Source organism: Psammomys obesus, unplaced genomic scaffold, assembly GCF_907164565.1.
Source record: "Psammomys obesus unplaced genomic scaffold, mPsaObe1.curated_primary_1811, whole genome shotgun sequence".
NCBI lineage: Eukaryota > Metazoa > Chordata > Mammalia > Rodentia > Muridae > Psammomys > Psammomys obesus.
The window spans coordinates 440,975-461,842 of NW_026585895.1; the positions used below are offsets into that span (position 1 = coordinate 440,975).

A 20,868-nucleotide genomic window follows, 5' to 3' on the forward strand; every position below is an offset into this window, starting at 1 on the left:
TGCCTATTCTCTGAAACATTTTCTTTGAAACATTCAAAACAGTTAAGACATTTCATAGCATAATTACTATTTTTTCACTTTTAATTTGTAAACTTTTTTTTTAATTTTTTTTCTTTTTTTTTGTATTTTATTTTTTTCTTATCAGTTACATTTTATTAACTCTGTACCCCAGCCATGTCCTGATCCCTCATTCCCTCCCAGTCCCTCCCTCCCTCCCTCATCTCCAGCATGCCCCTTGCCAAGTCCACTGATAGGGGGGACCTCCTCCCCATTCATCTGATCCTGTTTTATCAGGTAGCTTCAGGACTGGCTGCATAGCTCTCCTCTGTGGCCTAACAGGACTGCTCCTCCTTTGGGGGGTAGGGAGGCCAAAGAGCCAGCCATTGAGTTCCTGTTAGAAATAGTCCTTGTTCCCCTCACTATGGGAAACCAATTGGTTACTGAGCTACCACAGGCTACATCTGAGCAGAGGTTCTAGGTTACATTCATATATGGTCCTTGGTTGCATGTCAGTCTCAGAAAAAACCCTGTGCCCAGATATCTTTGGTCCTTGTGGGGCTCCTATCCTTTCCTCATCAGACTAACTCCCCTTTTTTCTTATGATTCCCTGTACTCTGCCAAAGGTTTGGTCATGAGTCTTTGCTTTGAAAACACTGCTAGTTAGAGTCTTTCCAATGCGCTCAGTAGACTCCTGTCAATGTTCAATGCGCATCCCATCTGTCTTTGTAAACGAGGATTGATAATCTTACCCCATGTCTGCTCTCTTGATTATCTTTTTTAGGTGTATAGATTTCATTATGTTTATTATATCTTATAGGTCTATATAAGTGAGTATATACCGTGTTTGTCTTTCTCCTTCTGGGATACTTCACTCAGAATGATCTTTTCTAGATCCCACCATTTGCCTGCAAATTTCATGATTTCCTCCTTTTTGATTGCTGAGTAGTATTCCATTGTGTAAAAATACCACAGTTTCTGTACCCATTCCTCCATTGATGGACATCTGGGTTGTTTCCAGCTTCTGGCTATTACAAATAAAGCTGCTCAATTCTTTACAGACCTTGAAAAAAAGATTCTCAGCTTCATATGGAGAAACAAAAAACCCAGAATCTCCAAAACAATCCTGTACAACAACAGATCATCTGGAGGTATCTCCATCCCCGATCTCAAGTTGTACTACAAAGCAATAGTAATAAAAACTGCATGATATTGGCATAAAAACAGAAAGGAGGATCAATGGAACCGCATAGAAGATCCAGAAATAAACCCACACACCTATGAATACTCGATTTTTGACAAAGAAGCCAAAACCATTCAATGGAAAAAAGACAGCGTCTTCAACAAATGGTGCTGGTCCAACTGGATGTCCACATGCAGAAAAATGAAAATAGATCTATATTTATCACCCTGCACAAAACTAAAGTCCAAGTGGATCAAAGACCTCAACATAAAACCAGATACGCTAAATCTGTTAGAAGAAAAAGTGGGGAACAGCCTAGAACTCATTGGCACAGGAGACAACTTCCTGAACAGAACTCCAACAGCACAGGCTCTAAGAGCAACAATCAATAAATGGGACCTCATGAAACTGAACAGCTTCTGTAAAGCAAAGGACACTGTCATCAAAACAAAACGCCTGCCTACAGATTGGGAAAGAATCTTCACTAACCCTTTATCTGACAGAGGACTAATATCGAGTATATACAAAGAACTAAAGAAGCTGAAAAGCAGCAAACCAAGTAATCCAATTAAAAAATGGGGAACAGAGCTAAACAGAGAATTCTCGACAGAGGAATATCGAATGGCAGAGAAACAGTTAAAGAAATGCTCATCCTCATTAGCCATCAGGGAAATGCAAATCAAAATGACCCTGAGATATCACCTTACACCCATCAGAATGGCCAAAATGAAAAACTCAAGGGACAACACATGCTGGAGAGGTTGTGGAGAAAAGGGAACCCTCCTCCACTGCTGGTGGGAATGTAAACTAGTACAACCACTCTGGAAATCAATCTGGCGCTTTCTAAGACAATTAGGAATAGTGCTTCCTCAAGACCCAGCTATACCACTACTAGGTATATACCCAAAGTTTGCTCAAGTACACAAGAGGGATATTTGCTCAACCATGTTTAATTTGTAAACTTAATAATTATGGAAAAAGGAAAAACATATGTAGCCAAATAAATTTACACAGCAACAATTATATTAATTATTTACTATGAACAGAACCTGAAAAAAAGAGAAAGCACCTGTAACACAATTATATTACATGATAACATTGCAAAATGTACCTCCCAAGAACAAATCATCTTTCTAATCCATTATAGCAATTACATGAAATAGGAAGAAGGTATTTACATGTGCACCACAGTGAAGAGCATAAACAGCTGGCAAAAGGGATACCTGACTGATAAATAACCGTATCAAGTGATCTAAGACAATGGAGCTTACATACCACATCAAAGCATGGTGATCACAGCGAGGACAGTTAAATTCTACTGGCATAACCATCATTGATTGTAATAATCCTGCTAGGCAATACAAAACTAAAAATTACTTATTCTTTTTGACTCCTTTGGATTTTTTGAACAGCTTACCCCTCTCCTATCCTCTCTCTAAGAAACCATTACATACTTTTGGCATAAAAAAATTGGTAGGGCCTTTATGGAAAATCACAGAGGGTTTTTTTTTCCAATATTAATTGTGGAACTACTATATGACCTCACATTCCTCCATTTGGTTACTGAAACCAACAACCTAAGTGTGCATCAATGGATGAACGCATCATAGTGCTATATATGAAGCAATGAAATATTATTCACCCAATAAAATATGAACCTTTGTCATTTTCACAATAGAGACAGACATGGAAGTCTCAATACTAAGTGAAAAACATAGCTACAAGAATACTTGAATAACAAGATGCTGTAAGACTAGACACAAACTGTCATGAACAGAGGAGCAGTGAATCTGGGGGAGAGGAAAGGTAGCAGGTGGAAAGGGAGGACTGGAGGAAAGGGAAACTACAGTCAGGATGTATTGTGCAAGAGAAGAATAAATGAGAAGAAAAGAAAAAGAATACTTGTGTTACCTGAGCTCGCATACTCCATACAGGAAACAGAAAAGTAACGGACTACATATTAATCTTCAAATTTTCAAAATAGTGGAGAAAATGAACCTAAGGCAGGAATGATGTCTCTAGGCTCTCAGTCTCGGAAGTCCTCGTGCATGATGTTTAGACATCTGGCTGCAGTTGTGCAGAAAGGCAGAACATTATGGGGGGAAGGGAACAATGTTAGCAAGTAAAGTGAGAAAGACCCTGGGTTCAAAACATCCTCTTCAAAGCATACCTCAGTGTGCTACCTCTTCAATCCAGACCCATATATGACCTTTTCACCACATCTAACAATGCCAACAGTTGAGAGCAAAGTCCTTCCCACAAGGTTGGTGGAGGTTTACAATTTAAATCATAATAGATAGGTAAATTGTGGTTACAGATTTTAGAGTCTATTTTTACATGTGACTCGGTAAACTCTATCTATCACCATCTTAAGTACTAAGCATCCACCACACATAACACAGTGCTGAGTTGCTCAAAAGGGATTATTCCTAGGGCACTAATCTGACGACTGGAGAGCTTCACTAAGTCAAAGAAGTAAGTGGGAACACAGAGGGAATAGTAGGCATAACACAAGCCAGAAAATGTTAGTTAGTAGAAGAGAACATTAAGTTGTCCTAAGTGTCATAACTGATTCATCTTTAAATACAAAGATATAATAGGATAAGAGTTAGAGTGTGAATAATATATTAGCCCCTCAACACAAGCTTTTGCGTCTTGATCTAACATAACCATTTAGTGACAACAGTTATTTTTATTCTTTCACCATTTTAAAATATATATGACAAATTTTAATGACTTTCAAACCCATTACTATCTGTCATGCTATTTCCTCCCCTACTTCTTTACAATTCTCTTCTTAATTTCATGTCATGTGTGAGTGTGTGAATGTGTGTGTGTGTTTCCTTTTAAACTTCATAATACTTGCTTGCATGTGAACAGGTAGGAGATTATTTATTGGAACGAAAATAAACATTGTTGACAACATGGAGAACTTAGAGATCTTTTCTCCAGAAACATTTCAGTACTAACAGTACCTTAGGGAGTAGAAACACACATTGTAAAGGATGAAGGGAAAGATATTTTATCACTGCACTGAGAATTCAAACTAAAAAAAGCGCAAACATTATTATCTAAGGAAAAATTTAAACAGAAGGAAAACTTTGAGTTATACTAACATTTTTTGCATATTCTCAATGCAATTTTCTTGCTAAAATTTTATTTGTATATAAACATTTTATGATAACATTTTACAAGTTTATATTCCTACCAGCAAAGGAGGAGGGTTCCCCTTTCTCCACATCCTCTCCAGCATATATTATCACTTGAGTTTTTATCTTAGCCATTCTGATGATTGTAAGGTGAAAACTCAGGGTCATTGTGATCTGCACTTCCCTGATGACTAAGGACATTGAACATTTCTTTAAGTGTTTCTCTGCCATTCCATATTCATCTAGAGAGAATTCTCCATTTAGCTCCATACCCCATTTTTTTTTAATTGGATTACTTGATTTGTTGCTTTTTAACTTCTTGAATTCTTTATATATTCTGAATATTAGCCCTCAGGGTTGGTGAAGATCCTTTCCCGGCCTGTAGGCTATCATTTTGTACTAATGACAGTGTCCTTTGCTTTACAGAAGCTTTTCAGATTCATGAGGTCCAGTTTATTGATTGTTGATCTTAGAGCCTGTTGTGTTGGTGTTCTGTTTAGGATGTTTTTGACCATGCCAATGAGTTCTAGGCTCTTCCCCACATTTTCTTCTAACCAATTTAGTGTGTCTGGTTTTATGTTGAGGTCTTTGATCCACTTGGACTTTAGGATAATCGCATTTCGTTTTTTTTTTCTTTTTTTCTTTTTAATTTTATTTTTCTTTTTAGTTACATTTTGTTAACTCTGTATCCCAGCTGTATCCCGCTCCCTCATTCCCTCCCCAACCCCACATTTCCTCCCTGGTCTCTTCCCTGCCCCTTTCCATGTCCACTGATAGGGGAGGACCTCCTCCCCTTTCATTTGACCCTGGTATCTTCAGGGCTGGCTGCAAAGTCCTCCTCTGTGGCCTAACAGGACTGCTCCTCCCCTGGGGGGGGGGGAGGTCAAAGAGCCTGCCCTTGAGATCCTGTTAGAAATAGTCCTTGTTCCCCTTACTTTGGAAAACTACTTGGTTACTGAGCTACCATGGGCCACATTCGAGCAGAAGTTCTAGGTTATATCCATAGATGGTCCTTGGTTGAGTGTCAGCCTCAAAAAGACCCTGTGCCTGGATATATTTGGTCCTTGTAGAGCTCCTATCCTTTCCATATCATACTAACTCCCCTTCTTTCATATGATTCCCTGCACTCTCCCGAGGGTTTGGTTATGAGTATTAGTGTCTGCTTTGAAATACTGCTAGGTAGAGTCTTTCAGATGCCTTTTGCGATAGACTCCTGTCATGCATTCAATGCACATCCCATTTGTCTTTCTAAATGAGGATTGATCATCTTTGCCCTTGTCTATTTTCTTGATTATCTTCTTTAGGTGTGTAGATTTCATTATGTTTATCATATCTTGTAAGTCTATATAAGCGAGTATATACCATGTTTGTCTTTCTTCTTCTGGGATAATCGCATTTCTATACTTAATTTATCACCATCTTAAGTATTAAGATGATAAATGATAAATGAGTTTTGTTATTCCTGCTGGAACTATAGATTTTATGAGAAATCAATGGTGAAGAAAAATGTGGTTAACTAAAGCCTTAAGGGAGCGGGATACAGTGGGGATACAGAGTTAATAAAATGTAGCTAATAATAATAAACAATAAAAAAATAAAAAAAGTCTTCACCAGAACCCCCCCCCCAAAAAAAAGAGGTAACATTCAACTCTAGTAAGGGACTTACACTTTAATATTTATTAATTCAAACGTATTTGCAAGTACCTCGGGTAACTGAATCAACAAAAAATTCATAAATAATATGGATTTTCATAAAAGGGTATTTAAGATAAAAAATGCTTAATAAGGGACAATCGTGCTGTAAGAATCATTGTGGGAAACTAGATCTTTGAGTGTGAATAACGGTTGTAGGGAGAAAGATTTTCAACTTAAGAATTTTGTGCTTGGTCAACACATTTGGATTAACACACCTCTAAAATACCTACTTTGAGTTCATGTCCTCAAATTTGCCTTGGCGATTATCTTGTTGGCTGCTTCTTTCACATCCTTATTCCTGAGGCTGTAGATCATGGGGTTCAGCATAGGAATAACCGTGGTGTAAAACACTGCCACCATCTTTCCCTGCTCCACAGACTCCTCCGTTGGCCTTCTCAGATACATGAATATAAGGGTCCCATAAAACATAGAAACAGCTGTCAAGTGGGATCCACAGGTAGAGAATGCCTTTTTCCGGCCTTCAGCGGAGTGCATGCGTAATACCGCGACTACAATGAGAAGGTAGGAAATGAGAACTACTGACAAAGAATATGTGAAATTAATTCCGGCAATAACAATCATCGTATACTCTTTGATATGCACTCCTCCACAGGCAATCTTGATGAGAGGAGGATCAGCACAATAGAAGTGGTTGATTTCAACGTTTCCACAGAAGTATAAACCGTATGTCCACAGAGTGCAAATCAGACTCACAGAGAACCCATAGACATAAGGCACAGAGATGAGGCGGACACACACAGCTCTGGACATCTTGCTGCTGTACAGCAAAGGGTTGCAGATGGCCATGTAGCGATCAAAGGCCATCACGGACAGAATATAGACCTCCACGTGGACCAGAGCAATGAAGAAGTAGCATTGCACGAGACACCCCACATAAGAAATCGTTTTTATTTTTGACAACAAGTTTTCCAGCATTTTGGGGGTGACATTGGAAGAGAACAACACATCCACAAAGGACAAATGACTTAGGAAAAAGTACATAGGACTCTGAAGCTGAGGGCTGATGCTGATCAAAAGTATCATAGCAATGTTTCCCAACAGAGTGAGCATGTATACAACCAAGAACAGCACAAAAAAGAGAACCCGCAATTCCTGGCGCCTTGTCAGCCCCACCAGAAGAAATTCTGTTACATCTGTAAAATTTGGCATTGCCTTGATGGAGTTTATGCTTCCTGAAAAGCAAAACATATTCATCAATATATTTTTCATTCTTAAAAGTTTTTATGTAAATTTTCCTTATCCTTATTAGACACTTTATAAATTGATGCAGTTTTTTTCATATGTCTAGTGTTGCAATTAAATATGCTATATTAAAATGGTTTGTTTGAACATATAACAACAACAACAAAACCTCTAAATTTTGAAATTTGATGCAGGGTGGCCAATATTGATTTCCAGGATTTTAGTTAATGTGTTATGATTGAATTTCAGATGTTATAAAATGTTAGAATGATAAAAGCTGCAGAAACTAAAAGTTCCAGCCTTCCATAGTGATTTTTTACTACATGATAATTCCTTATTTTGCTTAGTGTGTCTTAAACACTCAATTATATAATGAAAATTGACATGTAGCCACTCAAACCAGCCTTCTGATAACTCAGAATTTGGGGAGAACTTACAAATAAGTTTGAATGAATTTTAATGTGAAGAATCACTTATAAGCGATGAGAGGGAAACGATGGACACGGTATATTCTATGAGCAATGAATAAATAAAAAGTAAAAGTAAGAGTTTAATATTATCTTAGGTTCTTTTATGCAAATCTTTTTATTATAGATTTTGTAAAATCTAATTTCCTCATGAATTATAAACACAACTCAACTATTTCCATGCTCATTTTGAGATGCATAGCAATTTGATGTTTTACATATATTAAAATGTTTTTATACAAATGAATTTTTGTCAAATGCATCGAGAATTTGCAAGTAGCTTTCTGATAGCCTAAGGCTGTGAAATACAGCTGAAGGAAGTCATGGGCTCTCCTATGGAGGGGAAAACTTGACTCAAAGTAAATAATCCTTATTTTCTCATCAGAATTTGATGTCATAGTAATTATACATAGTATGCTAGATTTACATAAAAAATATATAAACTACAACTTCAAGAAGTCTTGTGTATAAGTGGGAGGAAAAAGAAAAGGACCTGGAAGTGACCTGAGCTCCACAAGAAAAACAGCAGAGCCAGTTAACCAGGGCTCAGAGCGGCTTGCTGAGACTGAAGCATCAACCAAGGATCATGCATAAACTGGACCTTGGCCCCTACACAGATGCAGCTTAGGCCTAATGTGGGCTCTCTAGTAAGGGAAGTGGGGACTGCATCAGACATGGACTCACTTGCCAGGTTTTTGATCTCATCCTCCTGGCAGGACTGCATTACCAGGCATTAAGGGAAAAAGGACATGCTCAGTCCTGATGAAATTTAATGAGCTGGGTGGATGGGAAAGGAAGCTCTCCCTTTTTTGAGGAATAGGGAGGAGGGAGCAGGAAGGGAGGGTAGGTTTGAGAGGGGAGGATGCATGGGGCTACAGACAGGATGTAAATTGAATTTAAAAAGAAAAGATAAAGAAAAGCAGAAGCAACACAAAACAGTACAATCATTCCAAGACTTTAACTACAAAAATAAAAAACCAACATAAACTACAACTAAATTAATTTGTTCAGTCATGATAAATTTGTGCTCTTTCAGCACATGTATTTACAGCTCTGTGGCAACAAATATTCTCTTCATTATAGAATTCCTTAAAATGCCTAACTTAGTGACTACATCTCTCTCTCTCTCTCTCTCTCTCTCTTTCCCCCCTCTCTCTATATACATGTGCATAGATAGACATATATATATATATATATATACATGTTTTACAAGCATTCTGACATACCATTGTATTCCACACATAGATAGTGCATAGCAAATGTTATTTCAACACTGAAATAACTGCCATGTTTATAGTGTGTGTATTGATAAAGTCAATTAATTTATTTGCGTGAAATCTGCTATACAAAGCTCTCTGTCCTCATGTCTGTTTTTTAAATGAGGCAATGGGAACAGTTAGAGATTCAGAAGATTTCCCTGTGTAGGATATCTACTAACTGGCAGGACCATCACTGCTAAGCAATTAATTCAGTGCTGTTTTTACAGTTTTAATAGATTCTTTTCAAACATTTGATAGCTTAGCCTAGTAGCATATGAATTTTAATTGAAATTTATTTTTTATTATTCTCCAAGACGGAAACAAACCATTCCTTTTCCACTTATTTTCCTATGTATTAATACGGGTTTCTGTAACCTCAGAGTGGAATAGGCTTCAGAGACCAAGGGCCCTCAAATCTTTATTTATGCCCTAAATACCGATGATCTCTCTGACATACGATCAGATGATAAGTGATTTCTGTGAGTATCCCAGTTTATTACATAAGTGAGTATCATACACCAAGACAGTTAGAATGTGTATTTACACTCAATAAAATTTGCTTTTATTACCATTGTGCTTTTCTCATAAATGTAAACAAAAATTATAATTTGCTGTATTAGTTTTGCCCATATATACCCAAATCTAGTCATGAATATTTAAAACAAAATAAGGAATAAAAAAAGTCCTTTGATAATAAATAAGTCAGTGAAATGGTATTAATTTTTCTTTCAGAATGTCATCTAAAATTACTATATCCAACTTTGTCAATTTAGACTTCAATCATCCTAAAACATACCCACCTACCTTGACAGGGGAAGAGAACAGAAAATGATAATTTCTTAATATTTATCATATAGTCTTGCTCATTAAGAACACTGAGATAAACTCCCAAAGGTACTACCAAAATAATTATGAAATAAATGATGACAGAAATACTAGCAATGTCTCCTGGGTGAAGCTGAGGAGACTTCATAGAAGAATAGTTCTGAAAATTGAGAGGTCAACATTCTTTTCATCATCTCATCTGTCTCACACTACCTCATGATGGTGTGCAGTGTCCTTTATAAAACGGCAGTTATACATCCAAAAGATGCTGGGTCCATCTTTTTATATAACTACTCTGAAGAGTACCATGTGTGATGCCTTCAACAATTCTTGCTAGAAGCATCTATGTGTCCAGTTCCAATGTCCAAAGGAGGTTCAAAGTGTAAGTCACTTGGGAGAAATGGGCAAAGGTGTAGAACTACAAGTGTGTAGTAAATTAGAAAATGAACTATGAAGTAAAGTGCACCCAGAATTGCCAAAATGATCCTGTACAACAGATTGTCTGGAGGTATCTCCATCCCTTATCTCAAGCTGTACTACAGAGCAATAGTAACAAAAACTGCATGTTATTGGCATAGAAACAGAATGGTGGAACAATAGAAAAAAAATACAAGACCTATAAATAAATCCACACTCCTATAGATACTTGACTTTTGACAAAGAAGCCAAAACCATACAATGGAAAAAAAGAGAGCATCTTCAACAAATGGTGGTGGTCTAACTGGATGTCTATATGCCAAAAATGCAAATAGATCCATATTTATCACCCTGTGCAAAACTAAAGTCCACGTGGATCAAAGACCTCAACATAAAACCAGACACACTAAATTGGTTTGAAGAAAAAGTGGGGAAGAGCCAAGAACTCATTGGCACAGGAGACAATTTCCTGAACAGAACACCAACAGCACAGGCTCTAAGATCAAAAATTAATAAATGGGACCTCATGGAAGTGAAAAGCTTCTGCAAAGCAAAGGATAGTGTGGTCAGAATAATATGACAGCGTACAGAATGGGAAAGGGTCTTCACCAGCCATGTACCTGACAGAGGGCTGATTCCAGAATATATAAAGTACTCAAGAATTTAAAAAGCAACAAATCAAATAATCCAATTAAAAATGAGGTACAGAGCTGAACAGAGATTCTCTATAGAAGAATGTCAAATGGCAGAGAAACACTTAAAGAAATGTTCAACATCCTTAGCCATCAGGGAGAAACAAATCAAAATGACCCTAAGATTTCACCTTATACCCGTCATAATGGCTAAAATAAAAATCTCAAGTGACAATACATACTAGAGAGGATGTGGAGAAAGGGAAATCCTTCTCCATTGCTGGTGGAAATGTAAACTTGTACAACCACTGTGGAAATCAATCTGGCGCTTTCTCAGACCTTTAGGAATAGTGCTTCCTCAAGATCCAGCTGTATCACTCCTAGGCATCTATACAAAAGATATTCAAGTATACAACAAGGACGTTTGTTCAACCATGTTTATAACAGCTTTATTTGTAATAGCCAGAACCTGGAAACAACCCAGATACCCATCAACAGAGGAATGGATACAGAAATTGTGCTACATTTACATAATGGAATACTACTCAGCAATTAAAAACAAAGAAATCATGAAATTTGCAGGCAAATTGTGGGATCTAGAAAAGATAATCCTGATTGAGGTATCCCAGAAGCAGAAAGACACACACGGTATATACTCACTTATAAGTGGATGCTAGACCTATAATATAAGATAAACATACTAAATTCTGTACACCTAAAGAAGCTAAACAAGAAGGAGGACTGTGGGTAAGATGATCAATCCTCACTCAGAAAGTCTAACTATATTCTCTCACTACCACTGTCTTCCATCCTCTCTGCACATTTAATCCTACCAATCTAGCCTTTCTCCAACTTCCCATAAGTATATTATGTTTCCATTATATATTATGTTTCCCTTTATTTGGGAGATCCTTTTTCCCCAAAAATGATAAAAAGAATAAAACATAAGCAAAAGTACTCATTTTTATTTAGTATGTTACCCTTTCTGACAGGGGTAAATGTAATCTCAAAGTTATTTTAATTTTTATTTCTCTGATTTCTAAGGATGTCAAACATTTGAACAAAATTTTCAGGTGTATATCTTTTTTAAGAACTCTGTTTAATTCCATGCTTCCCTTTTTATTAGAGTTTATTTTATGTTGTAGACATAAACTCTACATCATATGTATAGCTAGCATAGAGTTTTCCAGCTTTGTAGTCCGCCTCTTTCTTTGAATATAGTAGCCTTTGTTCTACAGAAAACTCTGAATTTCATGAATTCTCATTTATTAGTTGTTGTTCTTGGTTTCTGTAGTACTTGTTCAGAATTTCTTTCTTGTGCCTAGAAAACTGAAGCACATGTCCCCTGTGTGTGTCTGAACATGTATATGGATGTATGCGTGTGTACAGATGTGTTTGTGTCTTTGTGCACATGTGTGTGCACCTGTGTGCCTATGAAGTCTAGAAGAGAGTAAGAGATTTCATGGAGCTCGAGTTGCAGGTCATTCTGAGCCACCCGACATGGGAAGGAGAACCGAGATCCTGTCTTCATGTCTTCTGAAGAGCAGTGACACCACTTGACTGCCAAGCAACGTCCTTAGCACAACTCTATTCATTATAGACAGGGCCTCTCGCTGAAGCTAAGGCTCTCCTAAGCTACTGGGCCAAAAGAGTCATTGATACACTACTCCCTTCTCCAGAGAGAGGTACGGGTAGAGCTGTGAACTTGGCCATACTTTGCTTTAAAATCGATACTGGCACTCAGAGCTTGTTTAGAAAGCTCTCTTATAGACTGATACATACTAGATTTAATCAGGGGTAAAATATATCATTCATATTTCACTGAATACACAAGATTAATAGCCTGGAAAGACTAGTTATAGACAGTTTGGTAATACCATGAAAAGATTTAGACACAACCGCAGAGTATACTTGGTTTGAGTTCAAGAAACAGCTGTGAGGGTTAAATATTCTCTCTAAGATTCATGTAGATATTGCATGTCTAATTCATATTTTTATGTGATACAGTGTTGGACTGTGTATGATCCTTAAGAGCTAATTGAGTAATGAATGTTAAATCTTGCGAACTGAACATTCAGATCACAGATTAGTTTGTCAGTAAAGAGTTGCTGTCTTATAAAAGCAAGTCTGTCTGTTTCTCATGTTTCATGAGTACTCTATATCAATGGCCGATGTGGCATTAGGATCTCCAGATGTAATTTCTTTATTTTGTCCTCACAGCCACTATAATTATGAAATAAATGATCTTTTATTTTAAAAAATTCCTCAGCTTAATAAAAACAAGAATTAGGAAAATATTCAAAATAATTAGAATGTTTAGGAAAACAAATGTTTTCCAAATGGCTATAAAGAAATAATAAGTTTACTTTCCCTCAGGAGATCTTATTCCCCTGCAGCATTCCTAGGGGACATTTTAAATTGATCCATTTACCCAAGGCAGACATATAAGGGAGGAGTCTATAAATCTTGTAGGTTTAATTTATTGACCAAGTTGCTTAATACCTGCCCACATAATACTAAGCATTTAGATATGAAATGCTGCTGAAACAACTCAGGTTGGTAACAAATGGGTAGGTTTAGTAAGTTTATATCTTACTTTTTTTTTCTTTTTTCTTGTCATTATAGGCATACTTTACCTATACACACTATGTTTAAAAGGCTGGAGACAATGAAACATGGCTTCACAGCACCCATTGATTTTTATAATTATCTTTTATTGTTGGATGGCATTTAGAAATTATTCCTTGAATGTTTATTTTATATATCATAAGAAATATATGCACAAACATACCTTAAAATATATATTTTAGGTCATATTGAGTGATATGTAGTAGACTATTAATTTGTTAACATATTGAAGAACAGAGGTATTAAATCAAAACATACCTAGTATAAAACATTCCCAAACTAGAAAACATGATTTGGATCCTGGATTCAAAGAAGATCTGGCAACAGAGATGGAACTCTTTGAGTAGAATATGCATTTTTGCTTCTTACCTCATGTAGAAACAATTCTCACAATATTGGCAATTTACTTTGAGATCTTTTATATACTTATATATAGTTTTGTCTTTAAGTAACACAGAACTCAGTTAAATCATCTTGAAGTGCTTTCTACTTTTTCACAGGTGTCATTTTCCCATTATCATATAATCAGTATAAGAATCCTGTATTTTCTATTCTTATCTGTCTCCTGCTGAACCATCACTCAGGTTCTCTTGAATTAACACCATATTTTGTACCCTTGTTCGTGTTGGATCATCCTGAGTGCCCATAACTTGATCTGACTTTCCAAGTATGAGTTCCATTATCACTATTTCAATGAGATAAAAAGCATACATGAATCACTTAAGTGTATTAGGTAAAATGGAGATGATCTGCAGATATGTACAGAATCTACATGTATAGTTGATTTTAAGATAGCAAAGAAATTTTTTGTTATATTCTAACAGATTTTTATAATTTATAAAAACTATATTCTAAGACAGTTAATTCTTTTATTAATTTATTTAAATTTATTTTCTTATTATTGAAACAAGGTTTTATACAGCACAGCATAATTCTGAACTCCTTATTCAGCCACAGATGACACTGAACTCCAAAGATCCTTATGTTTTCCACAACTTGAGCACTATAATTATAATCTTGAGACAGTTTTCTCTTTTATATGTTGCTAGCAATCAGTACTAGACTCTGTGCTATATCTTGTAAGATAGTTTATTTAGATTTTAGACAGCATTATACATATTGTTATTTTTTAAAATTAATTAACCACTAGTTTTTGTCTTAAATTTTTATTAATTACTCCAACAATGTACAAATGTATTGAGTTACTCTTAATTATTTTAGTGAGTAGTCTTTCCCACTATCATTGAGTAAATTTTCTTGCTAAACTGAGTGATTGAAGAGCAGTTGTGAGTAACAATATAGATGAACATCTACGTATTTTCCTGAAATGATGAGGTTTTCTCTCTTTCTTCCTTTGTAATTTTTCTTTTTAGATTAACCAATAAGAACTTATGGATAGCCCATGACAGTTCAGTGTCCAAGTGGGTTACATAGTAATGGGAAGAGGGACTGCCTCTGACATAATCTGATTGGCCTGCTCTTTGATCACCTCCCCTTGAGGGGGGAACAGCCTTACCAGGCCACAGAAGATGACAATGCAGCCACTTCTGATGAGAACTGATAGACTAAGATCAGAAAGAAGGAGAAGAGGACCTCCTCTATCAGTGGACTTGGGGAGGGGCATGCATGCAGAAAGGGGAGGGAGGATGGGAAACAGAAGGGGAGGAGGGAGGGGCTTATGGGGGGATACAAAATGAATAAAGTGTAATTAATAAAAGTTAATTAAAAACTTAAAAAAAGAACTTGTGGATATCACCCAAAAAGTGATATTCAAGACAGCATAATGCTGCAAATTACCATGGAGTTGTGGAAAAAACCAGTTGCTTTAGACATGGTATTAATCATCAGAAATGGTCCATTATTCCATTCATCTTGCTTAAAAGCTATTCCAAATTTTCATTAGATAAAATTGATACCACATTTTATAAAATGTGAGTATCTATTATTTTTTAGTCTTTTTTTCTTTATTAATTACTCTTTATTCACTTTGTATCCCCCCTGTGGTTCTCTCTCTCCTCCTGTCCTGTCCCAATCCCTCCCTTCTTCAACCCTCTGCATGTATGCCCCTCCCCAAGTCCACTGATAGGGGAGGACTTCTTTTACTTCCTTCTGATCCTAGTCAATTAGGTCTCATCAGGAGTGGCTGCATTGTCTTCTTCTGTGGCCTGATAAGGCTGCTTCCCCCTCAGGGAGAGGTAATTAAAGAGCAGGCCAATCAGTTCATGTCAGAGACAGCCCCTTTTCCTATTACAATGGAACCCACTTGGATACTGAACTGCCATGGGCTACATCTGTGCAGGGGTCTTAGGTTATCTCCATGCATAGTCCTTGGTTGGAGTATCAGTCTCAGGAAAGACCCCTGTGCTCAGATTTTTTGGTTCTGTTGCTCTCCTTGTGGAGTTCCTGTCCTCTCCAGATCTTACTGTTTCCCACTTCTTTCATAAGATTCCCTGCACTCTGCCCAAAGGTTGCCCATAAGTCTCAGCATCTGCATTGATAGTCCACAGGGTAGAGCTTTTCAGAGCTCCTCTGTGTCAGGCTCCTGATTTGTTCCCTCTTTTCTCCTTCTTCTGATGGCCAGCCTCTTTGCCCTTCTGGATAGAGATTGAGCATTTTAGCAAGAGTCCTCTCTCTTGATTAGTTTCTTTAGGTGTACAGATTTTAGTAGGTTTATCCTGTATTATATGTCTATATGAGTGAGTATATACTGCGTGCCTCTTTCTGCTTCTGCGATAGCTCACTAAGGATGATCTTTTCCAGATCCCACCATTTACCTGCAAATTTCATGATTTCCTTGTTTTTTATTGCTGAGTAATATTCCATTGTGTAGATATACCACAATTTGTGCATCCATTCCTCCACTGAGGGGCATCTGGGCTGTTTTCAGCTTCTGCTATTTCAAATAAGGCTGCTACAAACATGGTTGAGCAAATGTCCTTATTGTGTACTTGAGCCTCTTTTGGATATATGCCTAGGAGTGGTATGGCTGGATCTTGAGGAAGCGCTATTCCTTGTTGTCTGAGAAAGTGCCAGATTGCTTTCCAGAGTGGTTGTACAAATGAGTTATCTCAATTGATTGTTCACAGTCAGTTACAGAATATCTATTAATATCTATTATCAGTAGAGGCAAGAAGATCCAAAGTTCAAGATAACCATTAGCTACATACTAGGTTTAAGGTTCCCTGGGCTGCATGAAGGCTAATTTCTGCTCCTTAAAGAAGAAATATGATGTAAATTTTGTAAAATTTTTCTATAAAATGCTTATTACTATTGAAATTACTATGTGTTGGTGAGTAATAATTGCTAAATTTTAGAGTATATTTGCAAAATATCTAGATATGCAAAACATGATTAATCATTTTCTAATTATTAGTCTCTAACATAAAGACTGTTCTGTCTAGAAAGTATTTCTGTACATTGGTAGCTCTACTTTGTTTTGTTTTAGTTCTACAGATGTTCACAGTTCATGGTAGCAGAAGTGAGAAGATGTTCAATTTCACAGATGTGACAGAATTTGTCCTTTTAGGCTTAACCAGCCGAAAAGAACTGCAAGTACTCTTATTTGTCATCTTTCTCATTGTCTATAATGTCACCATGGTGGGCAACATTGGCATGATGAGATTAATTAAGATCAGTCCACAACTTAGCAGCCCAATGTATTTTTTTCTAAACCATTTGTCATTTATTGATGTATGGTTTTCTTCCAATGTCACTCCTAAAATGCTGGAGAACTTGTTGTCAAAAACAAAAACAATCTCTTTTGCTGGCTGCTTGGTACAGTGCTTCTTCTTCATTGCCCTTGTGCACGTGGAAATTTTCATTCTGGCTGTGATGGCCTTTGACAGGTACATGGCAATTGGAAAGCCTCTGCTCTATGGTAGCAAAATGTCAAGGGTTGTCTGCATTCGACTGATTTCTTTCCCTTACATATATGGGTTTCTGACTAGTCTGGCTGCAACATTATGGACTATGGCTTGTACTTCTGTGGGAAAACTGAGATCAACCACTTCTACTGTGCAGATCCACCCCTCATCAAGATGGCCTGTGCGGGGACCTTTGTGAAAGAATATACAATGCTCTTCCTTGCAGGCATTAACTTCACATATTCCTTGATTGTTGTCATCATCTCCTATCTGTTCCTTCTCATTGCTGTTCTCAGAATGCGCTCAGCGGAAGGTAGGCGCAAGGCATTTTCCACCTGTGGATCTCACCTCACCGCAGTGGGCATATTTTGTGGTACTCTCATCTTCATGTACCTCAGAAGACCCACTGAGGAGTCAGTGGAGCAAGGAAAGATGGTAGCTGTGTTCTATACCACAGTGATTCCCATGTTGAATCCTATGATCTACAGTCTGCGGAACAAGGATGTCAAGGAAGCCATGGACACAGTGATTAGCAAGAAGATCTTAATAAAATAAACTAAAACTTCTATTTTGGTTGTTATTATTTGTCAGGAAAACGGTTACTATTTCAAACATAAGAAAAGGAACATTAAGAGTATGAATAGAAAGAAAAAATAAGTTACACAATGAGAGGAAAATAAAGTGGATTGATACTTGCTGGTGAACGCACTGAACATTGATTCCTATAGAAAAAAAATAATTGAAATGGCACTATGTGTACTCTTAGATTTACTAGGCTAAATATTAACTTGCTTACTCAGAACTGAAATATGTTCCTATTTTTATTTAAATGTGTACCAGGTAAATCTGTGATTTTTTAATATACATTTAGAAGTTACTTTTGCAGGCATAAAATATTGTAAGAACATGATAATGCCTAGTGCTTTTTTTTCTTTCATTTTTTTTTCCTTCACAATTTATTCATTATATATCCTGATTGAAGCCCCCTACTTTACCTCCCCCAAGTCTCACTGTCTCTCTCTTTTCCCTTCGTCCCCTTCCCCTAGTTCACTGAAAAGGGTGATTCTCAACTATTGCCATCTGCCCATGGCTTGTTAAATCTCATCAGGACTGCCTGGGTCCTCTTCCTCTCTGACCCTGCAAGGCTGCATCACCAGGGGCTAGTGATGAGAGAACAGTCAACTGAGTTCCTCACAGAGGCAGCCCCTGCTCCCCTCCCTCAGGGATCCACATGCAGACTGAGCTGCCAATTGGCCACATCTAGGTCCTCTCCATGCATGGTCCTCCTTTGGTGCAACAATTTCTGCAGGATCCCCCGGGCTCATATCTTTTAGCTTTGTTTCCTTGTGTGGCTCCTGTACCCTCCATGTCTGTCTAATCCCACAGCTCTCTTCCTCCATAAGGCTACCTGCACTGCCCAAAGATTGGCCCTGCTTCTTAGCATCTGCCTTGATCCCCTTTCAGAGGACGCTCTAGAGTAGACTCCCATCATGTTTTCTCTCTTCCATCACTTCTGGTGGTCTATCCTGTTTGCCCTCTGAATGAGACTTAGGCTTCCTCCCTAGGGTCCTCCTTAGTGTTTAGCTTTTTTAGGTCTGCAGATTTTAGTATGGTTAGCCTGTAAAATACGGCTAATATCCACTTATAAGCGAGTGTATACTATGCCTGTCTTTCTGTTTCTGGGTTACCTCACTCAAAATGATGTCTTCCAGTCCCATCCATTTGCCTGTAAATTACATGATTTCCTTGATTTTAATACCTGAGTAGTATTCCATTGTGTAAATGTACTACAATTTCTATATCCATTCTTTCATTGAGGGACAACTAGATTTTTCCAGATTCTTTCTATTACAAATAAAGCCACTATAAACATAGTTGGGCAAATGTCCTTATTGAATGGTGGGGCTTCTTTTGGGTATATGCCTAGGAGTGGGAAAGCTGGATCTAGGGATACTGTTAGTCCCAGTTTTCTGAGAGAGCCCTGGATCGATTTACAAGAGTTTTACAAGTTTGCATTCCCAACAGCAATGGAGGAGGGTTCCGCTTTCTCTACATCCTCCCTAGCATGTGGTGTCACTTGAGTTTTTTTTAATAAACAAAATATTTTATTTATATGAAACCTCAAAAAGAAAATTCTTCAAAGCAAATCAGTGATGAGTGGGACTGCCAGGGATAATGTATAAGCAAAATATTTTGGTGTGTGTACACAAACTTAGACACACACACGATGTACATATACATGTACATAGACACATGCACATACATGGCTATGAATGTGTACATATAAAGGCACTTATATGTGTACATATAAGGGTTTTACTTATTTTTTACAGTATTTACATTTTATTAGGTTTGTATCCCAGCTGTAGCCCTCTCCCTCATTCCCTCCCAATCCCACTCTCCTTCCCTCCCTCATCTCCTCCCTGACCCTCTCTAAGTCCATTGATAGTGGAGGTCTTACTCCCCTTCCATCTGACCCTAGTTTATGAGGTCTCATCAGGACTGGCTGCAATGTCCTCCTCTGTGACCTCAGAAGGCTGTTCCTCCCTTGGCAGGCGGTGGGGGGAGGGTCAAACAGCCAGCCCCTGAGTTCATGTCACAATAGAATACTACTCAGCAATTAAAAACAAGGAAATAATGAAATTTGTAGCCAAATGGTGGGATCTAGAAAAGATCATGCTGAGTGAGCTATCCCAGAAGCAGAAAGGCACACACGGTATGTACTCACCTATAAGAAAGGAAAAACATACTAAAAGCTGTACACCCAAAGAAGCTAAACAAGAAGGAGGACCCGGGGTAAGATAATCAGTCCTCACTAAGAAAGAGAAATGCGATGGACATTGGAAGAAGGAGAAAACAGGAAAGAGGACAGGAGCCTACCACAGAGGATCTCTGAAAGACTGCCTAGCAGTGTATCAAAGTAGATGCTGAAATTCTTTTTTTTCTTTTTCTCATTTTTTTATTTAACTTTTATTAATTACACTTTATTAATTTTGTATCTCCCCATAAGCCCCTACCTCCTCCCCTCCCGGTCCCACCCTCCCCCTCCTTTCTGCATGCATGCCCCTCCCCATGTCCACTGATTGGGGAGGTCCTCCTCTCCTTCTTTCTGATCTTAGTCTATCAGTTCTCATCAGAAGTGGCTGCATTGTCAGGGTTCTAGGTTATCTCCATGAATAGTCCTTGGTTGGAGTATGAGTCTCTGGGAAGTTCCCTGTGTTCAAATTTTCTTGTTCTGTTGCTCTCCTTGTGGAGTTCCTGTCCTCTCCAGCTCTTACTATTTCCCACTTCTTACATAGAATTCCATTCACTCTGTCAGTTGGCCATCAGGCTCACCATCTGCTTTCACAGTCTGCATGGCAGAGGCTTTCAGAGGCCCTCTGTGGCAGGTTCCGAGGTTGTTTCCTGTTTTCTTCTTCTGGCTTTCAGAGGCCCTCTGTAGCAGGTTCTTCAGTTGAGGGGCATCTTGACAAAGATGCCAAAACCATACAATGGAAAAAAGATAGCATCTTCAACAAATGGTGCTGGTCCAACTGGATGTCTATATGTA

At 37.7% G+C, this 20,868-nt stretch overlaps 2 protein-coding genes across 2 annotated transcripts; one reads left to right on the top strand and one right to left on the bottom strand.

Annotated features, from left to right (window-relative positions):
* Positions 1–6,261: 6,261 nt before the first annotated feature.
* Positions 6,262–7,194, bottom strand: LOC129671425 (olfactory receptor 5M9). The gene has a single exon (XM_055600396.1). The coding sequence runs from the start codon at positions 7,192–7,194 to the stop codon at positions 6,262–6,264; it is 933 nt and encodes a 310-aa protein (XP_055456371.1).
* Positions 7,195–16,941: 9,747 nt separating this feature from the next.
* Positions 16,942–17,873, top strand: LOC129671615 (olfactory receptor 5M3-like). The gene is given in 2 exon segments (XM_055600692.1): positions 16,942–17,419; positions 17,422–17,873. Coding segments are annotated over 2 exon segments (930 nt in total).
* Positions 17,874–20,868: the final 2,995 nt, after the last annotated feature.

Coding starts and splice junctions, on each gene's coding strand:
- LOC129671425 (XM_055600396.1), bottom strand. CDS start 7,194: ATGCCAAATTTTACAGATGTAACAGAATTTCTTCTGGTGGGGCTGACA.